Raw genomic sequence first — 23615 nt, 5'->3', positions numbered from 1 at the left:
TGGACAGCATGCCCTTCGATTTGACACTTGCCAGTTGGTCCAAGTATGCTTTGAGTACACATCCTGGTAATCCATCTGGCCCCGCGGCTTTGTGAAATTTGACCTGTTTAAAGGTCTTGCTCACATCGGCTACCGAGAGCATTATCACACAGTCATCCAGAACAGCTGGTGCTCTCATGCTTGCTTCAGTGTTGCTTATCTCAAAGCGAGCATAAAACGCATTTAGCTCGTCTGGTGGGCTTGCGTCACTGGGCAGCTTGCATCTGGGTTTCCCTTTGTAGTCCGTAATAGTTTTTCAAGCTCTGCCACATCCGACGAGCATCAGAGCCGGTGTAGTAGGATTCAATCTTAATCCTGTACTGACGCTTTGCTTGTTTGATGGTTCTTCTGAGTGAATAACCGGATATCTTATAAGCATCCAGATTAGTGTCCTGCACCTTGAAAGCGGCAGCTTTAGCCTTTAGCTCAATGCGGATGTTGCCTTGAATCCATGGCTTCTGGTTGGGATATATGTACGTACTCACTGTGGGGACGACGTCATCGATGCACTTATTGATGAAGCCGATGACTGAGGTGGTAAACTGCTCAATGCCATTGGATGAATCCTGGAACATATTCCAGTCTGTGCTAGCAAAACAGTCCTGTACCGTAGCATCCGTGTCATTTGACCTCTTCCGTATTGAGCGAGTCACTGGCATGCCCTGCTTTAGTTTGTGCTTGTAAGCATGAATTAGGAGGATATAATTATGGTCAGATTTGCCAAATGGAGGGCGGAGGAGAGATTTATATGCATCTCTGTGTGTGGAGTAAAGTAGGTCTAGAGTTTTTTCCCTCTGGTTGCGCATGTGACATGCTGGTAAATATTTTGTAAAACTGATTTAAGTTTGCCTGCATTAATGTCCCTGGCCACTGGTAGCACCGCTTCTGGGTGAGCATTTTTTTGTTTGCTTATGTCCTTATAGAGTTGGTTGAGTGCGGTCTTAGTGCCAGGATTGGTCTGTGGTGGTAAATAGATGGCTACGTATAATATAGATGAGAACTCTCTTGGTAGATAGTTTGGGCTACAGGTACTCTACCTCAGGCGAGCAATACCTAAAGCCTTCTTTAATTTTAGACATTGCGCACCAGCTGTTATTGACAAAAAGACACACACTCCCAATCCTCGTCTTACCAGACATAGCGTCTCTGTTCTGCCAGTACATTGAAAATCCCTTCAGCTCTATATTGTCCGTGTCGTCGTTCAGCCACGACTCGGTGAAACATAAGATATTACAGTTGTTAATGTACCGTTAGAAGGATAATCGTAATCGTAGGTCATCAATTTTATTTTCCAATGAATGCATGTTAGCAAGTAGAATGGATGGCAGTGGGAGTTTACTCACTCGCCTACGAATTCTCCGAAGGCAGCCCGATCTGCGTCATCTTTTCCTTTTCTGCACGCAAATGACGGGGATCTGGGCCTGTTCCCGGGAGAGCAGTAGATCCTTCTCGTCAGACTCGTTAAAGGAATAAGCCTCTTCCAGTTCGTGGTGATTAAGCGCTGTTCTGATGTCCAGAAGTTATTTTCGGTCATAAGAGACGGTAGCAGCAACATTATGTACAAAATAAGTAAAAAAATAAGTTACAAACAAAATAGCACAATTGGTTAGGAGCATGTAAAACTTCAGCCATCCTCTTCTGTGCATCTTATTAATCTCATTGCAGTCCTTTAAGGGTAATTGAGAAAATGAAGTGGGCCTACTATGTTTGATCAGTAGGACCATTTTGATCAGCTTTGTGAAAATGAGAACTGAGGCAAAGCAGGCTTCCCTAACGAAATGAGAAAAAGTCTACATCACATTTGATTATCATACAATGGAGCAAAAACACGGTAGAGTTGTTCTTTGAAGTGGTTCTCTCTTAAGTCTGTGTGATCTGTCGCCACTGCGGTTCTCATACAAAAAGGTCTGATCTGGTCCACACTTGTCCCTCTGCACAGGTTGCTAAGGTGTGCCCATAGTCCTACCTGCTGGTTCTTACACACACACACACACACACACACACACACACACACACACACACACACACACACACACACACACACACACACACACACACACACACACACACACACACACACACACACACACACACACACACACACACACACACACACACACACACCTGCTGCACAACACCCCTCTGTTTCACACACCCCACCTTGTCCCATTGCTCAAAGTAAATAAGTAATTGTCCAGTGAATGATGGGTAGGCTGGAAATCAGTGTAGACACAGACCCATGCACCAAAAATATAAAGTGTGCCTTTTTTTTGGCCTGGCTAGCCTTCCCCTTCTGACTGACAAACTGTCCTCTGGACTGGGCTGGAGAATCAGGCCCTATCCTTCACCTTCTGACTGACAGACTGTCCTCTGGACTGGGCTGGAGAATCAGGCGCTATCCTTCACCTTCTGACTGACAGACTGTCCTCTGAACTGGGCTGGAGAATCAGGCCCACGGAATGAGGTTGCATTCCAAATGGCACCCTACTCCGTCCATGTAGAGTGCACTACAGAGCCCTATCATCAACAGTAGTGCACTAAAGGGAATAGCAAGCTATTTGGGACTTAAACTGTGTTTGGCTGGAAAAGCACACTTCCTGTCAGTCCAATTTAAAGACACAGGGGCATTATTGGTTGTGATAATACTGTGTTCGACACACTGTACATTTCTGTGTGTGTAGCTTATGGGTTGATATTGTTCTTTTTGGCAAGGCCTCCCTTTAACTAAGGACGGAACTTGACATGGCATTGAGTTTTGTGTTGTTTTTTTTCACTACAGAGAGACTGTAGTGATTCTCAGCATCATCATGGGGATGGGGCTGGTCAGTGACCCTAATGATGCTGTGTTTCTCTCTCTCTCTCTCTCTCTCTCTCTCTCTCTCTCTCTCTGTGTGTGTGTGTGTGTGTGTGTGTGTGTGTGTGTGTGTGTGTGTGTGTGTGTGTGTGTGTGTGTGTGTGTGTGTGTGTGTGTGTGTGTGTGTGTGTGTGTGTGTGTGTGTGAATTTCCAGAGACATCAAACCTGACAACATTCTGCTGGACGAATACGGTAAGACGGCTACAGTTTACATAACGTTGTGTTTGACTTTGTGACATCGGAACGTAAGGGAAGTGTTATTCTGATTTGTGTCGAAAATGTGTCACATCTACAGTTGACATAAGTTGAATGTGAAACATGGGACAAGTTATGTGTGAGGGAGAGAAGGGAGGCACGGAAGCTAAAGCCTCAGCATCATCATCCCACAGTAACATGTGATGTGTTTTTCCATCAATGCTGTGTAAGGAATGACCTCCACGGAATTAATGAAAGATGAGTTTAGCTTTTAGCGGTGGCGCTAACATTATGCAGCCACAAATAGTGCATACACACACAACACACACACACACACACACACACACACTAACAGGTGCTGTCAGAGAAACAAAGCAGAAGCTGTCCAGGCAGAAAGTGTAAACTGTGTAATCATTCATCAGTATTCTGAAGGGGAGGAATATTAATGCACTGAATGTTATGAACCACTGCTCCACACACACACACACACACACACACACCGTTTCACACACACACACATACACACACACACACACACCGTTTCACACACACCGTTTCACACACACTAACAGGTGCTGTCAGAGAAACAAAGCAGAAGCTGTCCAGGCAGAAAGTGTAAACTGTGTAATCATTCATCAGTATTCTGAAGGGGAGGAATATTAATGCACTGAATGTTATGAACCACTGCTCCACACACACACACACACACACCGTTTCACACACACACACATACACACACACACACACACTGTTTCACACACACCGTTTCACACACACACACACACACCGTTTCACACACACACACACACACACCGTTTCACGCACACACACACACACACCGTTTCACACACACACACACACACACACACACACACACACACACACACACACACACACACACACACACACACACACACACACACACACACTCACACACACACACACACACACACACACACACACACACACACCGTTCCACACACACACACACACACACACACACACACACCGTTCCACACACACACACACGCTTACTCACATAAAAATACACTCTCTCTCTCTCTCTCTCTCTCTCTCTCTCTCTCTCTCTATCTCTTTGAACCTCCTATTAAGCCCTTGGAGGGTATTGGGCAGCTGGTCAGGGGCCGGGGGGTTGGGCCGGAAGGTTATGGCATGGCTTTCCTTCTGGCACCACAACTGTGCCTGTAAATAAACAGGAAGAGAGAGAGAGAGAGAGAGTGGGGGAGAAAAAAAGAAAGAGCAAGAGAGAGAAAGAAACTGAGATAGAGAGAGAGAGAGAGAGAGAGAGAGAGAGAGAGAGAGAGAGAAACTGAGATAGAGAGAGAGAGAGAGAGAGAAACTGAGATAGAGAGAGAGAGAGAGAGAGAGAGAGAGAGAGAGAAACTGAGATAGAGAGAGAGAGAGAGAGAGAGAGAGAGAGAAACTGAGATAGAGAGAGAGATAAACAGATAGAGAGAGAGATAAACAGATAGAGAGAGAGAGAAACTGAGATAGAGAGAGAGAGAGAGAGAGAGAGAAACTGAGATAGAGAGAGAGAGAGAGAGAGAGAGAGAGAAACTGAGATAGAGAGAGAGATAAACAGATAGAGAGAGAGATAAACAGATAGAGAGAGAGAGAAACTGAGATAGAGAGAGAGAGAAACTGAGATAGAGAGAGAGAGAAACTGAGATAGAGAGAGAGAGAAACTGAGATAGAGAGAGAGAGAGAGAGAGAGAGAGAGAGAGAGAGAAACTGAGATAGAGAGAGAGATAAACAGATAGAGAGAGAGATAAACAGATAGAGAGAGAGAGAAACTGAGAGAGAGAGAGAGAAACTGAGATAGAGAGAGAGAAACAGATAGAGAGAGAGATAAACAGATAGAGAGAGAGATAAACTGAGATAGAGAGAGAGAGAAACTGAGATAGAGAGAGAGAGAAACTGAGATAGAGAGAGAGAGAGAAACTGAGATAGAGAGAGAGATAAACAGATAGAGAGAGAAACTGAGATAGAGAGAGAGAGAAACTGAGATAGAGTGAGAGAGAAACTGAGGTAGAGAGAGAGAAACTGAGATAGAGAGAGAGAAACAGATAGAGAGAAAGAGAAACTGAGATAGAGAGAGAGATAAACTGAGATAGAGAGAGAGAAACTGAGATAGAGAGAGAGAGAAACTGAGATAGAGAGAGAGAGAGAGAGAGAAACTGAGATAGAGAGAGAGATAAACAGATAGAGAGAGAAACTGAGATAGAGAGAGAGAGAAACTGAGATAGAGAGAGAGAGAAACTGAGATAGAGAGAGAGAAACTGAGATAGAGAGAGAGAAACAGATAGAGAGAAAGAGAAACTGAGATAGAGAGAGAGATAAACTGAGATAGAGAGAGAGAAACTGAGATAGAGAGAGAGAGAAACTGAGATAGAGAGAGAGATAAACTGAGATAGAGAGAGATAAACTGAGATAGAGAGAGAGAAACTGAGATAGAGAGAGATAAACAGATAGAGAGAAAGAGAAACTGAGATAGAGAGAGAGATAAACTGAGATAGAGAGAGAGAAACTGAGATAGAGAGAGAGATAAACAGATAGAGAGAGAGAAACGGAGATAGAGAGAGAGAGAGAAACAGATATATGGAGAGAGAAACTGAGATATATGGAGAGAGAAACTGAGATAGAGAGAAACTGAGATATATGGAGAGAGAAACTGAGGTAGAGAGAAACTGAGATATATGGAGAAAGAAACTGAGAGAGAGAGAGAGAGAGAGAGAGAGAGAGAGAGAGAGAGAGAGAGAGAGAGAGAGAGAGAAAGACTGAGATAATAAAGAGAAATAGAGCCTGTCTCTCTCTTTGTCTCAGTCATTTGACCCTCAGGACCTGAGATGTTATTCACCTCAATGTTATTTATTTATCCTGCTCTGCCAGTGCTCTTTATCCAGACATTACCGGCTCCTGTCCCTTGATGATCATAGCCTGCCAACAAGATGTCTGATATGTATCTTCAGGACCCACTCCACAGATCTGTTCTCCTGGAACACAATTTCCCTTTACACAGGAGCCCAGCCAAGCTCAGCCTGTGTTTTACTATCAAATCACATGTTATTTGTCACATGCACCGAATATAACAGGTATAGACTTTACAGTGAAATACTTATACTTACAAGCCCTTAACCAACAGGACTACCTAGACGTTTAATGTTTCCAGACTGAACTTTGAAACATATCACTGGTCAAAGGGCATCCCCAGGAGGAAGTTATGCAGGGTTTTCAAAGATCACTGATTCCTAGAAGAGTGTACCAATCTTTACACCCTGTGCCCCTAACCAATGGGAATAGCATTTATTTCAGCAAAACAATTAAGTCACGCACAGGGACGATGAAGATGCTAAATGTCAAGACCTCAGGCTGTGTCATTGAGCTGAGGGAGATAGTTGTCTGGGCTACTCTGCTGGATCTTTGCTCCCAGGCGTGTGTGATCCTGAAGGCCTTTCCCACTCAGACAAAAACAGACAAACACAAAGCGTGTTCGTTCAAGTGAGGGAGTATACTTACAAACCACATGCAATCACTCTCACACACACACACACATAAACACACACACGCGCACACACGCACGCACTCACACACACACACCTGTCATACACTATAGTGAAGTTAAGGACACAGCAGAATCACACAATATATTTCCACCTCCTCATTGCCTAAGGCTGCATAGGGTCCACAGCAGAGAGAAACCATGAGAGAGCCAGGTGAAACTCACTGTCATCACTGTCATAGTTGGTCAACATTTTGTGCTAAACACATACACACACACACACACACACACACACACACACAAACACACAGAGGGAGAGAGAGAGAGAGAGCCCATGGAATCCTATTTTCCTCTCCTGGAAGAGAGTATTATCATGAATTAATCCACATTGGGCATCACTACAATCTAGTATACTGGTTTTGGAATACACCAGAGGGGTTGGTATACACCAGAGGGGTTAGTTGGTATACACCCGAGGGGTTGGTATACACCAGAGGGGGTTAGTTGGTATACACCAGAGGGGTTGGTATACACCAGAGGGGTTGGTATACACCAGAGGGGTTGGTGTACACCAGAGGGGTTGGTATACACCAGAGGGGGTTAGTTGGTATACACCAGAGGGGGTTAGTTGGTATACACCAGAGGGGTTGGTATACACCAGAGGGGGTTAGTTGGTATACACCAGAGGGGTTGGAATACACCAGAGGGGTTAGTTGGCATACACCATAGGGGTTGTAATACACCAGAGGGGTTGGAATACACCAGAGGGGTTGGTATACACCAGAGGGGTTGGTATACACTAGAGGGGGTTAGTTGGTATACACCAGAGGGGTTGGTATACACCAGAGGGGGTTAGTTGGTATACACCAGAGGGGTTGGTATACACCAATGGGGGGTTAGTTGGTATACACCAGAGAGGTTGGAATACACCAGAGGGGGTTAGTTGGTATACACCAGAGGGGTTGGTATACACCAGAGGGGGTTAGTTGGTATACACCAGAGGGGTTGGTATACACCAGAGGGGTTAGTTGGTATACACCAGAGGGGTTAGTTGGTATACACCAGAGGGGTTAGTTGGTATACACCAGAGGGGTTGGTGTACACCAGATGGGTTGGTGTACACCAGAGGGGTTGGTATACACCAGAGGGGTTGGTATACACCAGATGGGGTTGGTGTACACCAGAGGGGTTGGTATACACCAGAGGGGTTGGTATACACCAGAGGGGTTGGTGTACACCAGAGGGGTTGGTATACATCAGAGGGGTTGGTATACACCAGAGGGGTTGGTGTTCACCAGAGGGGTTGGTATACACCAGAGGGGTTGGTATACACCAGAGGGGTTGGTATACACCAGAGGGGTTGGTATACACCAGAGGGGTTGGTGTACACCAGAGGGGTTGGTATACACCAGAGGGGTTGGTGTACACCAGAGGGGTTGGTGTTCACCAGAGGGGTTGGTGTACACCAGAGGGGGTTAGTTGGTATACACCAGAGGGGTTGGTATACACCAGAGGGGTTGGTATACACCAGAGGGGTTAGTTGGTATACACCAGAGGGGGTTAGTTGGTATACACCAGAGGGGTTAGTTGGTATACACCAGAGGGGTTAGTTGGTATACACCAGAGGGGTTGGTATACACCAGAGGGGTTAGTTGGTATACACCAGAGGGGTCACCCATCACCCATCAACCAAAACATTTCTTTGCTCAATAAAACACACACACACACCCTAATAAAGTCAGATGTTCAGTCACTGTGTATGGCAAAAGCTTCAGGTCACACACACACACACACACACACACACACACACACACACACACACACACACACACACACACACACACAGAATCTTTTTTAAGACAGTAAAGATTAAAGACAGCAAGGTGAGCCGATGACTTTGGCAGCAGGCACTGAGGCTGCTATTCCCTCTGCAACCTGATGGAGCCACACCGTTTCACCCCCAACCAAATCATTACCACGCAGCATCAGCGTCCACATTATGAATGCAGCCAGAATGAACTCTGGGTTCGAACACACAGAATGCCCTATTAATAAATGCCTGAATCACTCAGGCTCCCACCCAGCAAAATAGGCCAAGGTACAGACAGTTTTAGTTAGCTTGATACCTGTATGCCACCTTAAGGAGGCTGCCTATAAACCTTGTTTCAAATCAATTGTAACTGAGAATATCGAATATAACTTTTTTTCACCCCGGTTTCTGTTCTACAGGACATTGTCACCTGACAGACTTCAACATCGCTGCCATCGTCAAAGACGATCTAAGAGCCACATCTATCGCAGGGACAAAACCATACATGGGTAAATAACTACACTAACTTATACCACTGAGCTAATGGAATGATGACACAGCTCAATGCTACAGTACTGCATCTTCCTAGTTCCAGAGGAACTATATCTACCTCCCTTCCAATGTGGATGCTCATGTTCCTTAGATGTTCTTCTTCTCAGACAGGATCAATATTGTTCCTTCTGCTCTGGGGGTTTCGATGCAAAGTAATAGAATTACAGACGGATTAGAATGTGGAGTTCATTGACCCTGGGTCCTCAGCGACCGGTGAGTCTCGTCCAACATGATTAAGAGGCGTGACTGATGGACCAGTTAAGTGGGACTGACGCAGAGAAAGCAGGAGGGAACAGATGAGATATAGGCTGGAGGGATGGAGGAGGAGAGGATGTTTAAAAATGACTCTTGACCATTTGGGTCCAGATGATCTATAATTCAATATTTCATATTCCAAGTTTTCAGATAGTGGGGCTCTCCAGGAAGATGAATTTAGTTGTCTGAAGGACCTGAGTCCTATTTACAGGGTGGGCTTCGAAATGCTCAGTTCTATGGCAGTTTTATGTAAGCTGTTAGTAGCAGTTTTGATGGGTTCCATTTGAAAGTTTGTTTTATCAGTACTACCACTAATTCAGTCTCCAGCCTTGTTGTGTAATAATAACAGCTGTTTGGCCACTCTCTCTCTCGCTCTCTCTCCCTCCATCTGTCTCTCCCCTCCTCCCTCCCCAGCCCCGGAGCTGTTTCAGCCACACGAGGGGACACATCCTGGCTACTCCTTCTCTGTGGACTGGTGGTCTCTGGGTGTCACTGCCTACGAGCTGCTGCGAGGACAGGTACAGAAACACAGTTCAGCACATCCCGGCCTGTGAATAACGCATCCTAAAACCTACAATACATGATTTTCCTGCTCCTAGAATAGCCCTTTAAGTAAGAGAAGAAGGGACTGTAACAACACCTTTCTCTCTGAGCCCGCCCTTGAGGTGACCCCTTAATATAACCATGGAAATAAAATAGCCGTCTAGCCCAGCTTCACTGTTCAGATGGGGGTGTGATTACCCTAGCCTGGTCCTAGGTCCATTTGTGTTGTTTTGCCAACAGATCAGGGACCAGGCTATGGTTACCCTGGTGCATTTATTTAGTTAAGAGAGGAAAAGACAGGTAGGGGAGGGACTACCACTAAGCCCCTGCTGGGTACTTGACAGGATCAGGCTGTATAGCAGCCCTCTGAGCCCTCTCTCCTCAGGCCCTGCTGGACTTTGAGCCCCGTCTCCCCAGCTCTCCTCAGGCCCTGCTGGACTTTGAGCCCCGTCTCCCCAGCTCTCCTCAGGCCCTGCTGGACTTTGAGCCCGTCTCCCCAGCTCTCCTCGGGCCCTGTTGTGCTTGACTATCAGTGGCAGCGAGCCCTGGTGTCCCTAAAGCACCACACATCAATCACCGTCACAGCCCCACCCATCATCTATCCAAAACACAGGAAAATGGTCTCTCCCCTGAGAGAGAGAGAGAGAACAGAGCATAAGGCTGATCTGTTCTGGTCTACTACTAGACCTGGAAACCCACATTTAGACTTTTCTCTTCAGGCAGTTTGATGGACTTCTGCATGTATATCTGTATGTATGAGGACCGGGTGACCTCGACAACCTCTGTGGGATAATAATGCTACGTTCTGGTCCTCCAGAGGCCGTACATCATGCGTTCCAGCATGCCGGCCAATGAGATCCTCCAGATGTTCCACAAGGTCAACCCCAGCTACCCCATGGCCTGGTCTCTGGAGATCAAGTCTCTGCTCAGAAAGGTACAGAAAGATCTACAGACTTACTATAGGTGCCTGGTGACCTTAAATGTAACCCCTACATTCCCTGAACGAATCATACATTGTTATTATACTGTATCTTATTGAAAATTGGTGACCTCTGGACCAAGACCTTGTTTACTTGAACTAGAGTTATATTTGACCCCTATATTCCTTGAATGACTAATATTGTTATTACATACTATGCTGATTGATTTGTGGGTCATAGATGCCATCTCCTTTGGTTATAATAGTAAACCTACAAGGCTACTGTAAATGATCAGATTCTATGTTGGTCATTCTTCACTGCAGTCATACTGTTGCATAGCTCAGTGCTCACATAGCCTACCACCACACCCCTCATCTACATTCCTGTGGTGCATGTGGTGTGTGTCAGATGTGCTTGCTTTAAAGCTCAGAAATGTTCCTCTCCCCAACTCCTGTCCTCTCCTCTTCCTCCTGTTTCTTCTTCCTGTCCTCTCCTCTTTCTCCTGCTCCTCATCCTCCTGTAATCTCCTCGGCCTCCTGCTACTCCTCTTCTCCTCCTCCTGCACCTCCTCTTACTCTTCTCTAGTTGCTGTGTATTGACGTGCACCAGCGAGTGTCCTGCCTGGCTGAGCTACAGGAACTGGACCTGCTGTCTGACGTCAACTGGGACTCCGTGCTCAACAAACAGCTTCCCCCCGGCTTCATCCCCAACGTGAGTCAGACCACAACAACGCTCCCACAACGCTCCCACAGCCCAGACAGACAAGCACGTCCAGACGGCCCCCTGCTGGTCTGAGAAGGCTGTTACTGGTCATTAGAGCTCAAGTCTCCCACACACACACACACACACACACTGCCTCAGCACCTCCTCAGGTGTTAGGGAGCAAGTGTTTGACAGGCAGGTAAAATTATGCATGCAAGGTAGTGGCGTCATAAGATGCCATGCAGGAGGTCAAGCTGTTCCGTTGGCATGGTAACATTTGGTGCCAGGGAGCGGAGCATCTTCTGCTTGATTCAAGAAGACTACTTTCAAGTCAGTCTCTATCAGGTTCAGACTGATAATAAGACTAGCGTCAGTCATCGGTTAAAGATGCATTATAAAGGTGTTGTTTAATTTCAGCCAATAGTTTTGAAAGTAGCGCTCAAGAGCCAAAACGGGTCCCCGAAAAGTGGTCCACAATTGTGTATAACGTCATCCATTTCGTATGATATGTTACGTCCTGCATGATCTCGGTTAACCCTGAAGTAAAATTTTGCGTAATTTGGTCAGCTTGCATAATTAAATTCTGAGCCTATACATGTTAGAAATTGAGAGTTCCAGCATTTTGCCAAGTCTCCACCCTTGCAAAAGGAAAGCCAAAGCCCCCCCTTGTGGGCACACGTGCAAAGCACTCGAAGCAAAGCAGTTTAAGTACCGCCTTCGCCCAATCCTGATACATCCATATAAGCAGTCAGGCAAACCCAAGGACTAGAACTACTGCAGCTCGTTATCTCACACATCCCATTCAGTCCTGGGAGATTCTTTGGCCTACACACAGTAACTTCCATTCGTACAATATGTTACAATATGTTTTTAAGTGCATCAAATTCTGTTCTTTAACAATACATCTGTTAGGACACGTTAGTAGCTGGAAATGGAAGGATCTGATTCCCTATAATGGTGTCTGATTATAGAGTGAATTCCCTGTAATGGTGTCTGATTATAGAGTGAATTCCCTGTAATGGTGTCTGATTATAGAGTGAATTCCCTGTAATGATGTCTGATTATAGAGTGAATTCCCTGTAATGGTGTCTGATTATAGAGTGAATTCCCTGTAATGGTGTCTGATTATAGAGTGAATTCCCTGTAATGGTGTCTGATTATAGAGTGAATTCCCTGTGGTCACTACATCGGGCCAGTCAGGAGAAATGGGGAGGGTCGATGGACTGAATGGACAGCCTCTCTCTCCAGAATAAAAGCGTCATCCTCTGTTCCTCTTCCAGAGGCGGAGGCTCAACTGCGACCCCACCTTTGAGTTGGAGGAGATGATTCTGGAGTCTAAACCGCTGCACAAGAAGAAGAAGAGACTAGCCAGGAAGACCAGAGAGCAGGGTTCTGACGGGTCCCCCCAGGTAAAGCCTCCCCTAACAACAAACACATGCCTCTCAATGGTTCCATCCATTCCACAGGTCACCATCTGTGTGTCCATTTGGCTCGGCGGCAGGTGATAAGTAGCCTTTTAGTTTGACCAGAGTGGCGTAATGAAAGAAGCACATTTGTCATCTGAGTAAATGACCAACGTGGACGTTGAGGGGGAAGAAGAATGCAATCACTCTCTTTCTCGATTTTATTTGTTCTCTTGTTCACTCTCTCACATAAATCACACATGTCCTCTGGGTGTTTACACAAAGGTTCATTTGATCCCCCAGTAAAAGAGGCCTGATGGTGGGGGTCAGACACACACACACACACACACACACACACACACACACACACACACACACACACACACACACACACACACACACACACACACACACATGGTTAATAAAAAGAGCTGGAAAGGTTGGCATCAGTGATTTCATTAAAGGTGGGCATTCATCAAGCGTCCTCCTCCGTTTATGGGCAGCAGTCCAACACTACTGTGTGGATGCTCTATCAGACGTGATAGACAGTCCAACAACCAGTCAGCATGATCTTCTACTCCTGTCCTGTCCCTTCTTCTCCTCTTCTCTCTCCTCTCTCCTTTTTTTCTCTCCTCCCTCCTTTCTCTTTCCTCCCTCTTCTTGTCTCTCTCTCCCTCCTTTCTATTTCCTCCCTCTTCTTGTCTCTCTCTCCCTCCTTTTATTTCTTATTTCTTATCCATATTTTTTTGAACTGCATTGTTGGTTAAGGGGCCTGTAAGTAAGAATTTCACTGTAAGGTCTACTACACCTGTTGTATTCAGCATTTCACTGTAAGGTCTACTACACCTGTAAGTAAGAATTTCACTGTAAGGTCTACTACACCTGTTGTATTCAGCATTTCACTGTAAGGTCTGCTACACCTGTTGTATTCAGCATTTCACTGTAAGGTCTACTACACCTGTTGTATTCAGCATTTCACTGTAAGGTCTGCTACACCTGTTGTATTCAGCATTTCACTGTAAGGTCTGCTACACCTGTTGTATTCAGCATTTCACGGTAAGGTCTACTACACCTGTTGTATTCAGCATTTCACTGTAAGGTCTACTACACCTGTTGTATTCAGCATTTCACTGTAAGGTCTACTACACCTGTTGTATTCAGCATTTCACTGTAAGGTCTACTACACCTGTTGTATTCAGCATTTCACTGTAAGGTCTACTACACCTGTTGTATTCAGCATTTCACTGTAAGGTCTACTACACCTGTTGTATTCAGCATTTCACTGTAAGGTCTACCTACACCTGTTGTATTCAGCATTTCACTGTAAGGTCTGCTACACCTGTTGTATTCAGCATTTCACTGTAAGGTCTGCTACACCTGTTGTATTCAGCATTTCACTGTAAGGTCTGCTACACCTGTTGTATTCAGCATTTCACGGTAAGGTCTACTACACCTGTTGTATTCAGCATTTCACTGTAAGGTCTACTACACCTGTTGTATTCAGCATTTCACTGTAAGGTCTACTACACCTGTTGTATTCAGCATTTCACTGTAAGGTCTACTACACCTGTTGTATTCAGCATTTCACTGTAAGGTCTACTACACCTGTTGTATTCAGCATTTCACTGTAAGGTCTACTACACCTGTTGTATTCAGCATTTCACTGTAAGGTCTACCTACACCTGTTGTATTCAGCATTTCACTGTAAGGTCTGCTACACCTGTTGTATTCAGCATTTCACTGTAAGGTCTGCTACACCTGTTGTATTCAGCATTTCACTGTAAGGTCTACCTACACCTGTTGTATTCAGCATTTCACTGTAAGGTCTGCTACACCTGTTGTATTAAGCATTTCACTGTAAGGTCTGCTACACCTGTTGTATTCAGCATTTCACTGTAAGGTCTACCTACACCTGTTGTATTCAGCATTTCACTGTAAGGTCTGCTACACCTGTTGTATTCAGCATTTCACTGTAAGGTCTACTACACCTGTTGTATTCAGCATTTCACTGTAAGGTCTACTACACCTGTTGTATTCAGCATTTCACTGTGAGGTCTACTACACCTGTTGTATTCAGCATTTCACTGTAAGGTCTACCTACACCTGTTGTATTCAGCATTTCACTGTAAGGTCTGCTACACCTGTTGTATTCAGCATTTCACTGTAAGGTCTACTACACCTGTTGTATTCAGCATTTCACTGTAAGGTCTACTACACCTGTTGTATTCAGCATTTCACTGTAAGGTCTACCTACACCTGTTGTATTCAGCATTTCACTGTAAGGTCTACTACACCTGTTGTATTCAGCATTTCACTGTAAGGTCTACCTACACCTGTTGTATTCAGCATTTCACTGTAAGGTCTGCTACACCTGTTGTATTCAGCATTTCACTGTAAGGTCTACTACACCTGTTGTATTCAGCATTTCACTGTAAGGTCTACTACACCTGTTGTATTCAGCATTTCACTGTAAGGTCTACTACACCTGTTGTATTCAGCATTTCACTGTAAGGTCTACTACACCTGTTGTATTCAGCATTTCACTGTAAGGTCTACTACACCTGTTGTATTCAGCATTTCACTGTAAGGTCTACTACACCTGTTGTATTCAGCATTTCACTGTAAGGTCTACTACACCTGTTGTATTCAGCATTTCACTGTAAGGTCTACTACACCTGTTGTATTCAGCATTTCACTGTAAGGTCTGCTACACCTGTTGTATTCAGCATTTCACTGTAAGGTCTGCTACACCTGCTGTATTCAGCATTTCACTGTGAGGTCTACTACACCTGTTGTATTCAGCATTTCACTGTAAGGTCTACTACACCTGTTGTATTCAGCATTTCACTGTAAGGTCTACTACACCTGTTGTATTCAGCATTTCACTGTAAGGTCTACTACACCTGTTGTATTCAGCATTTCACTGTAAGGTCTACTACACCTGTTGTATTCAGCATTTCACTGTAAGGTCTACTACACCTGTTGTATTCAGCATTTCACAGTGAGGTCTACTACACCTGTTGTATTCAGCATTTCACGGTAAGGTCTACTACACCTGTTGTATTCAGCATTTCACTGTAAGGTCTACTACACCTGTTGTATTCAGCATTTCACTGTAAGGTCTGCTACACCTGTTGTATTCAGCATTTCACTGTAAGGTCTACTACACCTGTTGTATTCAGCATTTCACTGTAAGGTCTACTACACCTGTTGTATTCAGCATTTCACTGTAAGGTCTACTACACCTGTTGTATTCAGCATTTCACTGTAAGGTCTACTACACCTGTTGTATTCAGCATTTCACTGTAAGGTCTACTACACCTGTTTGTATTCAGCATTTCACTGTAAGGTCTACTACACCTGTTGTATTCAGCATTTCACTGTAAGGTCTACTACACCTGTTGTATTCAGCATTTCACTGTAAGGTCTACTACACCTGTTGTATTCAGCATTTCACTGTAAGGTCTACTACACCTGTTGTATTCAGCATTTCACTGTAAGGTCTACTACACCTGTTGTATTCAGCATTTCACTGTAAGGTCTACTACACCTGTTGTATTCAGCATTTCACTGTGAGGTCTACTACACCTGTTGTATTCAGCATTTCACTGTAAGGTCTGCTACACCTGTTGTATTCAGCATTTCACTGTAAGGTCTGCTACACCTGTTGTATTCAGCATTTCACTGTAAGGTCTACTACACCTGTTGTATTCAGCATTTCACTGTAAGGTCTACTACACCTGTTGTATTCAGCATTTCACTGTAAGGTCTACTACACCTGTTGTATTCAGCATTTCACTGTAAGGTCTACTACACCTGTTGTATTCAGCATTTCACTGTAAGGTCTACTACACCTGTTGTATTCAGCATTTCACTGTAAGGTCTACTACACCTGTTGTATTCAGCATTTCACTGTAAGGTCTACTACACCTGTTGTATTCAGCATTTCACTGTAAGGTCTACTACACCTGTTGTATTCAGCATTTCACTGTAAGGTCTACTACACCTGTTGTATTCAGAATTTCACGGTAAGGTCTACTACACCTGTTGTATTCAGCATTTCACGGTAAGGTCTACTACACCTGTTGTATTCAGCATTTCACTGTGAGGTCTACTACACCTGTTGTATTCAGCATTTCACTGTAAGGTCTGCTACACCTGTTGTATTCAGCATTTCACTGTAAGGTCTACTACACCTGTTGTATTCAGCATTTCACTGTGAGGTCTACTACACCTGTTGTATTCAGCATTTCACTGTAAGGTCTGCTACACCTGTTGTATTCAGCATTTCACTGTAAGGTCTGCTACACCTGTTGTATTCAGCATTTCACTGTAAGGTCTACTACACCTGTTGTATTCAGCATTTCACTGTAAGGTCTACTACACCTGTTGTATTCAGCATTTCACTGTAAGGTCTACTACACCTGTTGTATTCAGCATTTCACTGTAAGGTCTACTACACCTGTTGTATTCAGCATTTCACTGTAAGGTCTACTACACCTGTTGTATTCAGCATTTCACTGTAAGGTCTACTACACCTGTTGTATTCAGCATTTCACTGTAAGGTCTACTACACCTGTTGTATTCAGCATTTCACTGTAAGGTCTACTACACCTGTTGTATTCAGCATTTCACTGTAAGGTCTACTACACCTGTTGTATTCAGAATTTCACGGTAAGGTCTACTACACCTGTTGTATTCAGCATTTCACGGTAAGGTCTACTACACCTGTTGTATTCAGCATTTCACTGTGAGGTCTACTACACCTGTTGTATTCAGCATTTCACTGTAAGGTCTGCTACACCTGTTGTATTCAGCATTTCACTGTAAGGTCTACTACACCTGTTGTATTCAGCATTTCACTGTAAGGTCTACTACACCTGTTGTATTCAGCATTTCACTGTAAGGTCTACTACACCTGTTGTATTCAGCATTTCACTGTAAGGTCTACTACACCTGTTGTATTCAGCATTTCACTGTAAGGTCTACTACACCTGTTGTATTCAGCATTTCACGGTAAGGTCTACTACACCTGTTGTATTCAGCATTTCACGGTAAGGTCTACTACACCTGTTGTATTCAGCATTTCACGGTAAGGTCTACTACACCTGTTGTATTCAGCATTTCACGGTAAGGTCTACTACACCTGTTGTATTCAGCATTTCACTGTAAGGTCTGCTACACCTGTTGTATTCAGCATTTCACTGTAAGGTCTACTACACCTGTTGTATTCAGCATTTCACTGTAAGGTCTACTACACCTGTTGTATTCAGCATTTCACTGTAAGGTCTACTACACCTGTTGTATTCAGCATTTCACTGTAAGGTCTACTACACCTGTTGTATTCAGCATTTCACGGTAAGGTCTACTACACCTGTTGTATTCAGCATTTCACGGTAAGGTCTACTACACCTGTTGTATTCAGCATTTCACTGTAAGGTCTGCTACACCTGTTGTATTCAGCATTTCACTGTAAGGTCTGCTACACCTGTTGTATTCAGCATTTCACTGTAAGGTCTGCTACACCTGTTGTATTCAGCATTTCACTGTAAGGTCTGCTACACCTGTTGTATTCAGCATTTCACTGTAAGGTCTGCTACACCTGTTGTATTCAGCATTTCACTGTAAGGTCTACTGCACCTGTTCTATTCAGCATTTCACTGTAAGGTCTACTACACCTGTTGTATTCAGCATTTCACTGTAAGGTCTACTACACCTGTTGTATTCAGCATTTCACTGTAAGGTCTACTACACCTGTTGTATTCAGCATTTCACGGTAAGGTCTACTACACCTGTTGTATTCAGCATTTCACGGTAAGGTCTACTACACCTGTTGTATTCAGCATTTCACTGTAAGGTCTGCTACACCTGTTGTATTCAGCATTTCACTGTAAGGTCTACTACACCTGTTGTATTCAGCATTTCACTGTAAGGTCTACTACACCTGTTGTATTCAGCATTTCACTGTAAGGTCTACTACACCTGCTGTATTCAGCATTTCACTGTAAGGTCTACTACACCTGTTGTATTCAGCATTTCACTGTAAGGTCTGCTACACCTGTTGTATTCAGCATTTCACTGTAAGGTCTACTACACCTGTTGTATTCAGCATTTCACTGTAAGGTCTACTACACCTGTTGTATTCAGCATTTCACGGTAAGGTCTACTACACCTGTTGTATTCAGCATTTCACGGTAAGGTCTACTACACCTGTTGTATTCAGCATTTCACTGTAAGGTCTACTACACCTGTTGTATTCAGCATTTCACTGTAAGGTCTACTACACCTGTTGTATTCAGCATTTCACGGTAAGGTCTACTACACCTGTTGTATTCAGCATTTCACGGTAAGGTCTACTACACCTGTTGTATTCAGCATTTCACTGTAAGGTCTGCTACACCTGTTGTATTCAGCATTTCACTGTAAGGTCTGCTACACCTGTTGTATTCAGCATTTCACTGTAAGGTCTGCTACACCTGTTGTATTCAGCATTTCACTGTAAGGTCTGCTACACCTGTTGTATTCAGCATTTCACTGTAAGGTCTGCTACACCTGTTGTATTCAGCATTTCACTGTAAGGTCTGCTACACCTGTTGTATTCAGCATTTCACTGTAAGGTCTGCTACACCTGTTGTATTCAGCATTTCACTGTAAGGTCTGCTACACCTGTTGTATTCAGCATTTCACTGTAAGGTCTACTACACCTGTTGTATTCAGCATTTCACTGTAAGGTCTACTACACCTGTTGTATTCAGCATTTCACTGTAAGGTCTACTACACCTGTTGTATTCAGCATTTCACTGTAAGGTCTACTACACCTGTTGTATTCAGCATTTCACTGTAAGTTCTACTACACCTGTTGTATTCAGCATTTCACATGAAGGTCTACTACACCTGTTGTATTCAGCATTTCACTGTAAGGTCTACTACACCTGTTGTATTCAGCATTTCACTGTAAGGTCTACTACACCTGTTGTATTCAGCATTTCACTGTAAGTTCTACTACACCTGTTGTATTCAGCATTTCACTGTAAGGTCTACTACACCTGTTGTATTCAGCATTTCACTGTAAGTTCTACTACACCTGTTGTATTCAGCATTTCACTGTAAGGTCTACTACACCTGTTGTATTCAGCATTTCACTGTAAGGTCTACTACACCTGTTCTATTCAGCATTTCACGGTAAGTTCTTTCTCTCTCTCCCTCCTCCTTTCTCTCTCCTCTCTTTTCCCTCCCCCCTCTCTTCCCTCCTTTCTCTCTCTCCCTCCTTTCTCTCTCTCCCTCCTCCTTTCTCTCTCTCCCTCCTTTTTCTCTCTCCCTCCAACTTTCTCTCTCCTCCCTCCTCCTTTTATCTCTACTCTCTACTCTCCCTTATTTATTCAGTACCCGAGGACTGTCTCTGTTGCCATCCCAGTGTGAGTGAGTGAGTTACAACAGCCTTTAATGGGCTTTTAAATGTTGTTTACCCAAGAAGAGGTGCCCATGAATTCACATGAGTGGAGGGACAGTTTTGGCTCAACAGGAGCTACTTAACGCATCACATGTCTAGAGTCAATGTGCAATAATAAGCCAGACCTGGCCCCAAGTTGAGTCATGTTTTATGAAAGCTGACAACTGTTATGGTGAAGCCCAAGTGGATCTCAGCATGGTTCATCTTGCAGTGCTTCAGAAAGACACAATGCAGACTGTTCTTCACTGGGTTCATGGCTTAAAGAGTGTGCTGGACAAATCTGGAAAAATAGAAGCATGACCCTTACGGAAAAACCACATGAATTTCACGTGATCACGTGTTTCACATTTGATCTTGTGGTCACGTGATTTTATGTCACATTAATGTGATAATATTTTACTGTACAAGACATAATTAATTGTATATTAATTTAATTTAAACAATCATGATTCCCTGCAGGTTTTGTCTTGTTCCCGGTTTGTTAAAGGGACGTCGTCAAGAAAGATTTTTAAACGTTGTGCCATGGTCCCCTGGAGGTTTTTGTCTAGTTGCGGTGAAAATATAGTAAATCTAAAACATGTTACTGTATTTTTACAGCTAAATAAAGCTGTTCATGTTAAGGAACAGTATGCTGCTGTATGGTGATACATTTTCAAATCAAATCAAATCCTATTTTATTTGTCAAATACACATGGTTAGCAGATGTTAATGCGAGTGTGGCGAAATGCTTGGGCTTCTAGTGGCATTCAAGTGGCATTGTTTAAAGTGGCTAGTGATACATTTTTACATCAATTCCCATCCATTTCCATTATTAAAGTGGCTGGAGTTGAGTCAGTATGTTGGCAGCAGCCACTCAATGTTAGTGGTGGCTGTTTAACAGTCTGATGGCCTTGAGATAGAAGCTGTTTTTCAGTCTCTCGGTCCCAGCTTTGATGCACCTGTACTGACCTCGCCTTCTGGATGATAGCGGGGTGAACAGGCAGTGGCTCAGGTGGTTGTTGTTGTTGATGATCTTTATGGCCTTCCTGTGACATCGGGTGGTGTAGGTGTCCTGGAGGGCAGGTAGTTTGCCCCCGGTGATGCGTTGTGCAGACCTCTACCCTCTGGAGCAGTTGCAGTTGATTTCTTGGGACTCAACATGACTTGGAAGAAGGCAGACGTTTTACGTTCTCCCACCGATTGTGTTTTTTTGTTTGTTTATTTGCGTTGTTTGTAACTTATTTTTTTACTTATTTTGTACATAATTTTGCCGCTACCGTCTCTTTGGACCGAAATTAACTTCTAGACATCAGGACTGCGATAACTCACCACGGACTAGCATCCACACTGAACTAAACATGAGTAGAGAGGTGCGGAACTCTAACCCGGAAGCTTCTAAGAAATCCCGCTATGCAAATAACACTGAATCATGCATGAGAGCACCAGCTTTACCAGAAGACTGTGTGATCACACTCTCCGGAGCCGATGAGAGTAAGACCTTTAAACAGGTCAACATTCACATGGCCGCAGGGCTAGACGGATTACCAGGAAGTGTACTGTGAGCATGCGCTGACCATCTGGCAAGTGTCTTCACTGACATTTTCAACCTCTCCCTGTCTGAGCCTGTAATACCAACATGTTTTAAGCAGACCACCACAGTGCCTATGACCAAGAACACTAAGGTAACCTGCCTAAATGACGACCGACCCGTAGCACTCACGTCTGTAGCCATGAAGTGCTTTGAAAGGCTGGTCATGATTCACATCAACACCATCCTCCCAGAAATCCTAGACCCACTCCAATTTGCATACCGCCCCTACAGATCCACAGATGATGCAATCTCTACTGCCCTCCACACTGCCCTTTCCCACCTGAACAAAAGGAACACCTATGTGAGAAAGCTATTCATTGACTACAGCTCAGCGTTCAACACCATAGGCCCTTAAAGCTCATCACTAAGCTAAGGACCCTGGGACTAAACACCTCCCTCTGCAACTGGATCCTGCAATTCCTGATGGGCCGCCCCCAGTTGGTAAGAGTAGGTAACAACACATCCGTCATGCTTATCCTCAACACAGAGGCCCCTCGGGGGTGCGTGCTCAGCCCCCACCTGTACTCCCTGTTCACTCATGACTGCACGGCACGACTCCAACACCATCATTCAATTTGCCGATGACACAACAGTGGTAGGCCTGATCACCGACAACGACGAGCAAGCCTATAGGGAGGAGGTAAGTGATCTGGCTGTGTGGTGTCAGGACAACAACCTCTCCCTCAACATGATCAAGACAAAGGAGATGATTGTAGACTACAGGAAAAAAAGGGCCGAGCATGCCCCCATTCTCATCGATGGGGTTGCAGTGGAGAAGGTTAAGAGCTTCAAGTTCCTTGGTGTCCACATCACCAACAAACTAACATGGTCCAAGCACACCAAGACAGTCGTGAAGAGGGCACGACAAAACCTATTCCCCCTCAGGAGACTGAAAAGATTTGGCATGGGTCCTCAGATCCTCATCCTGCATCACTGCCTAGTATGGCAACTGCTCGGCCTCCAACTGCAAAGTGCTATAGAGGGTAATGCAAATGGCCCAGTACATGACTGGGGCCAAGCTTCCTGCCATCCAGGACCTCTATACCAGGCGTTGTCAGAGGAAGGCCCTAAAAATTGTCAAAGGCTCCAGCCACCATAGTCATAGACTGTTCTCTGTGTAGGTGTCCTGGAGGGCAGGTAGTTTGCCCCCGGTGATGCATTGTGCAGACCTCAGTACCCTCTGGAGAGCGTTACGGTTGTGGGCGGAGCTACAGGCGGTGATACAGCCCGACAGGATGCTCTCAATTGTGCATCTGTAAAAGTTTGTGAGTGCTTTTGGTGACAAGCCGGATTTCTTCAGCCTCCTGAGGTGGAAGAGGCGCTGCTGCGCCTTCTTCACCACGCTGTCTGTGTGGGTGGACCAATTCAGTTTGTCCGTGATGTGTACGCCGAGGAACTTAAAACTTTCTACCCTCTCCACTACTGTCCGTCGATGTGGATAGGGGCATGCTCCCTCTGTTGTTTCCTGAAGTCCACGATCATCTCCTTTGTTTTGTTGACGTTGAGTGTGAGGTTATTTTCCTGACACCACACTCCGAGGGCCACACTCTGTTAAAACAGCCACCACTAACATTGAGTGGCTGCTGCCAACATACTGACTCAACTCCAGCCACTTTAATATTGTAAAAATGTATCACTAGCCACTTTAAACAATGCCACTTAATATAATGTTTACATACCCTACATTATTCATCACATATGTATATACTGTACTCTATACCATCTACTGCATCTTGCCTATGCCGTTCTGTACCATCACTCATTCATATATCTTTATGTACATATTCTTTATCCCTTTACA

At 44.5% G+C, this 23615-nt stretch overlaps 1 protein-coding gene across 1 annotated transcript in view; it reads left to right on the top strand.

Annotated features, from left to right (window-relative positions):
* LOC109873378 (serine/threonine-protein kinase 32A) overlaps window positions 1-23615 on the top strand; it is an 85698-nt gene that overhangs the window by 49414 nt on the left and 12669 nt on the right. The window contains exons 6-11 of the mRNA XM_031808329.1: window positions 3049-3086; window positions 8839-8928; window positions 9641-9744; window positions 10587-10703; window positions 11275-11400; window positions 12672-12800. Coding sequence (XP_031664189.1) covers window positions 3049-3086; window positions 8839-8928; window positions 9641-9744; window positions 10587-10703; window positions 11275-11400; window positions 12672-12800 — 604 coding nt within the window. The remainder of the gene's footprint in view (window positions 1-3048; window positions 3087-8838; window positions 8929-9640; window positions 9745-10586; window positions 10704-11274; window positions 11401-12671; window positions 12801-23615) is intronic.

Source organism: Oncorhynchus kisutch, linkage group LG28 (assembly GCF_002021735.2).
Source record: "Oncorhynchus kisutch isolate 150728-3 linkage group LG28, Okis_V2, whole genome shotgun sequence".
NCBI lineage: Eukaryota > Metazoa > Chordata > Actinopteri > Salmoniformes > Salmonidae > Oncorhynchus > Oncorhynchus kisutch.
This window is presented reverse-complemented; position numbering and strand designations above follow the sequence as displayed.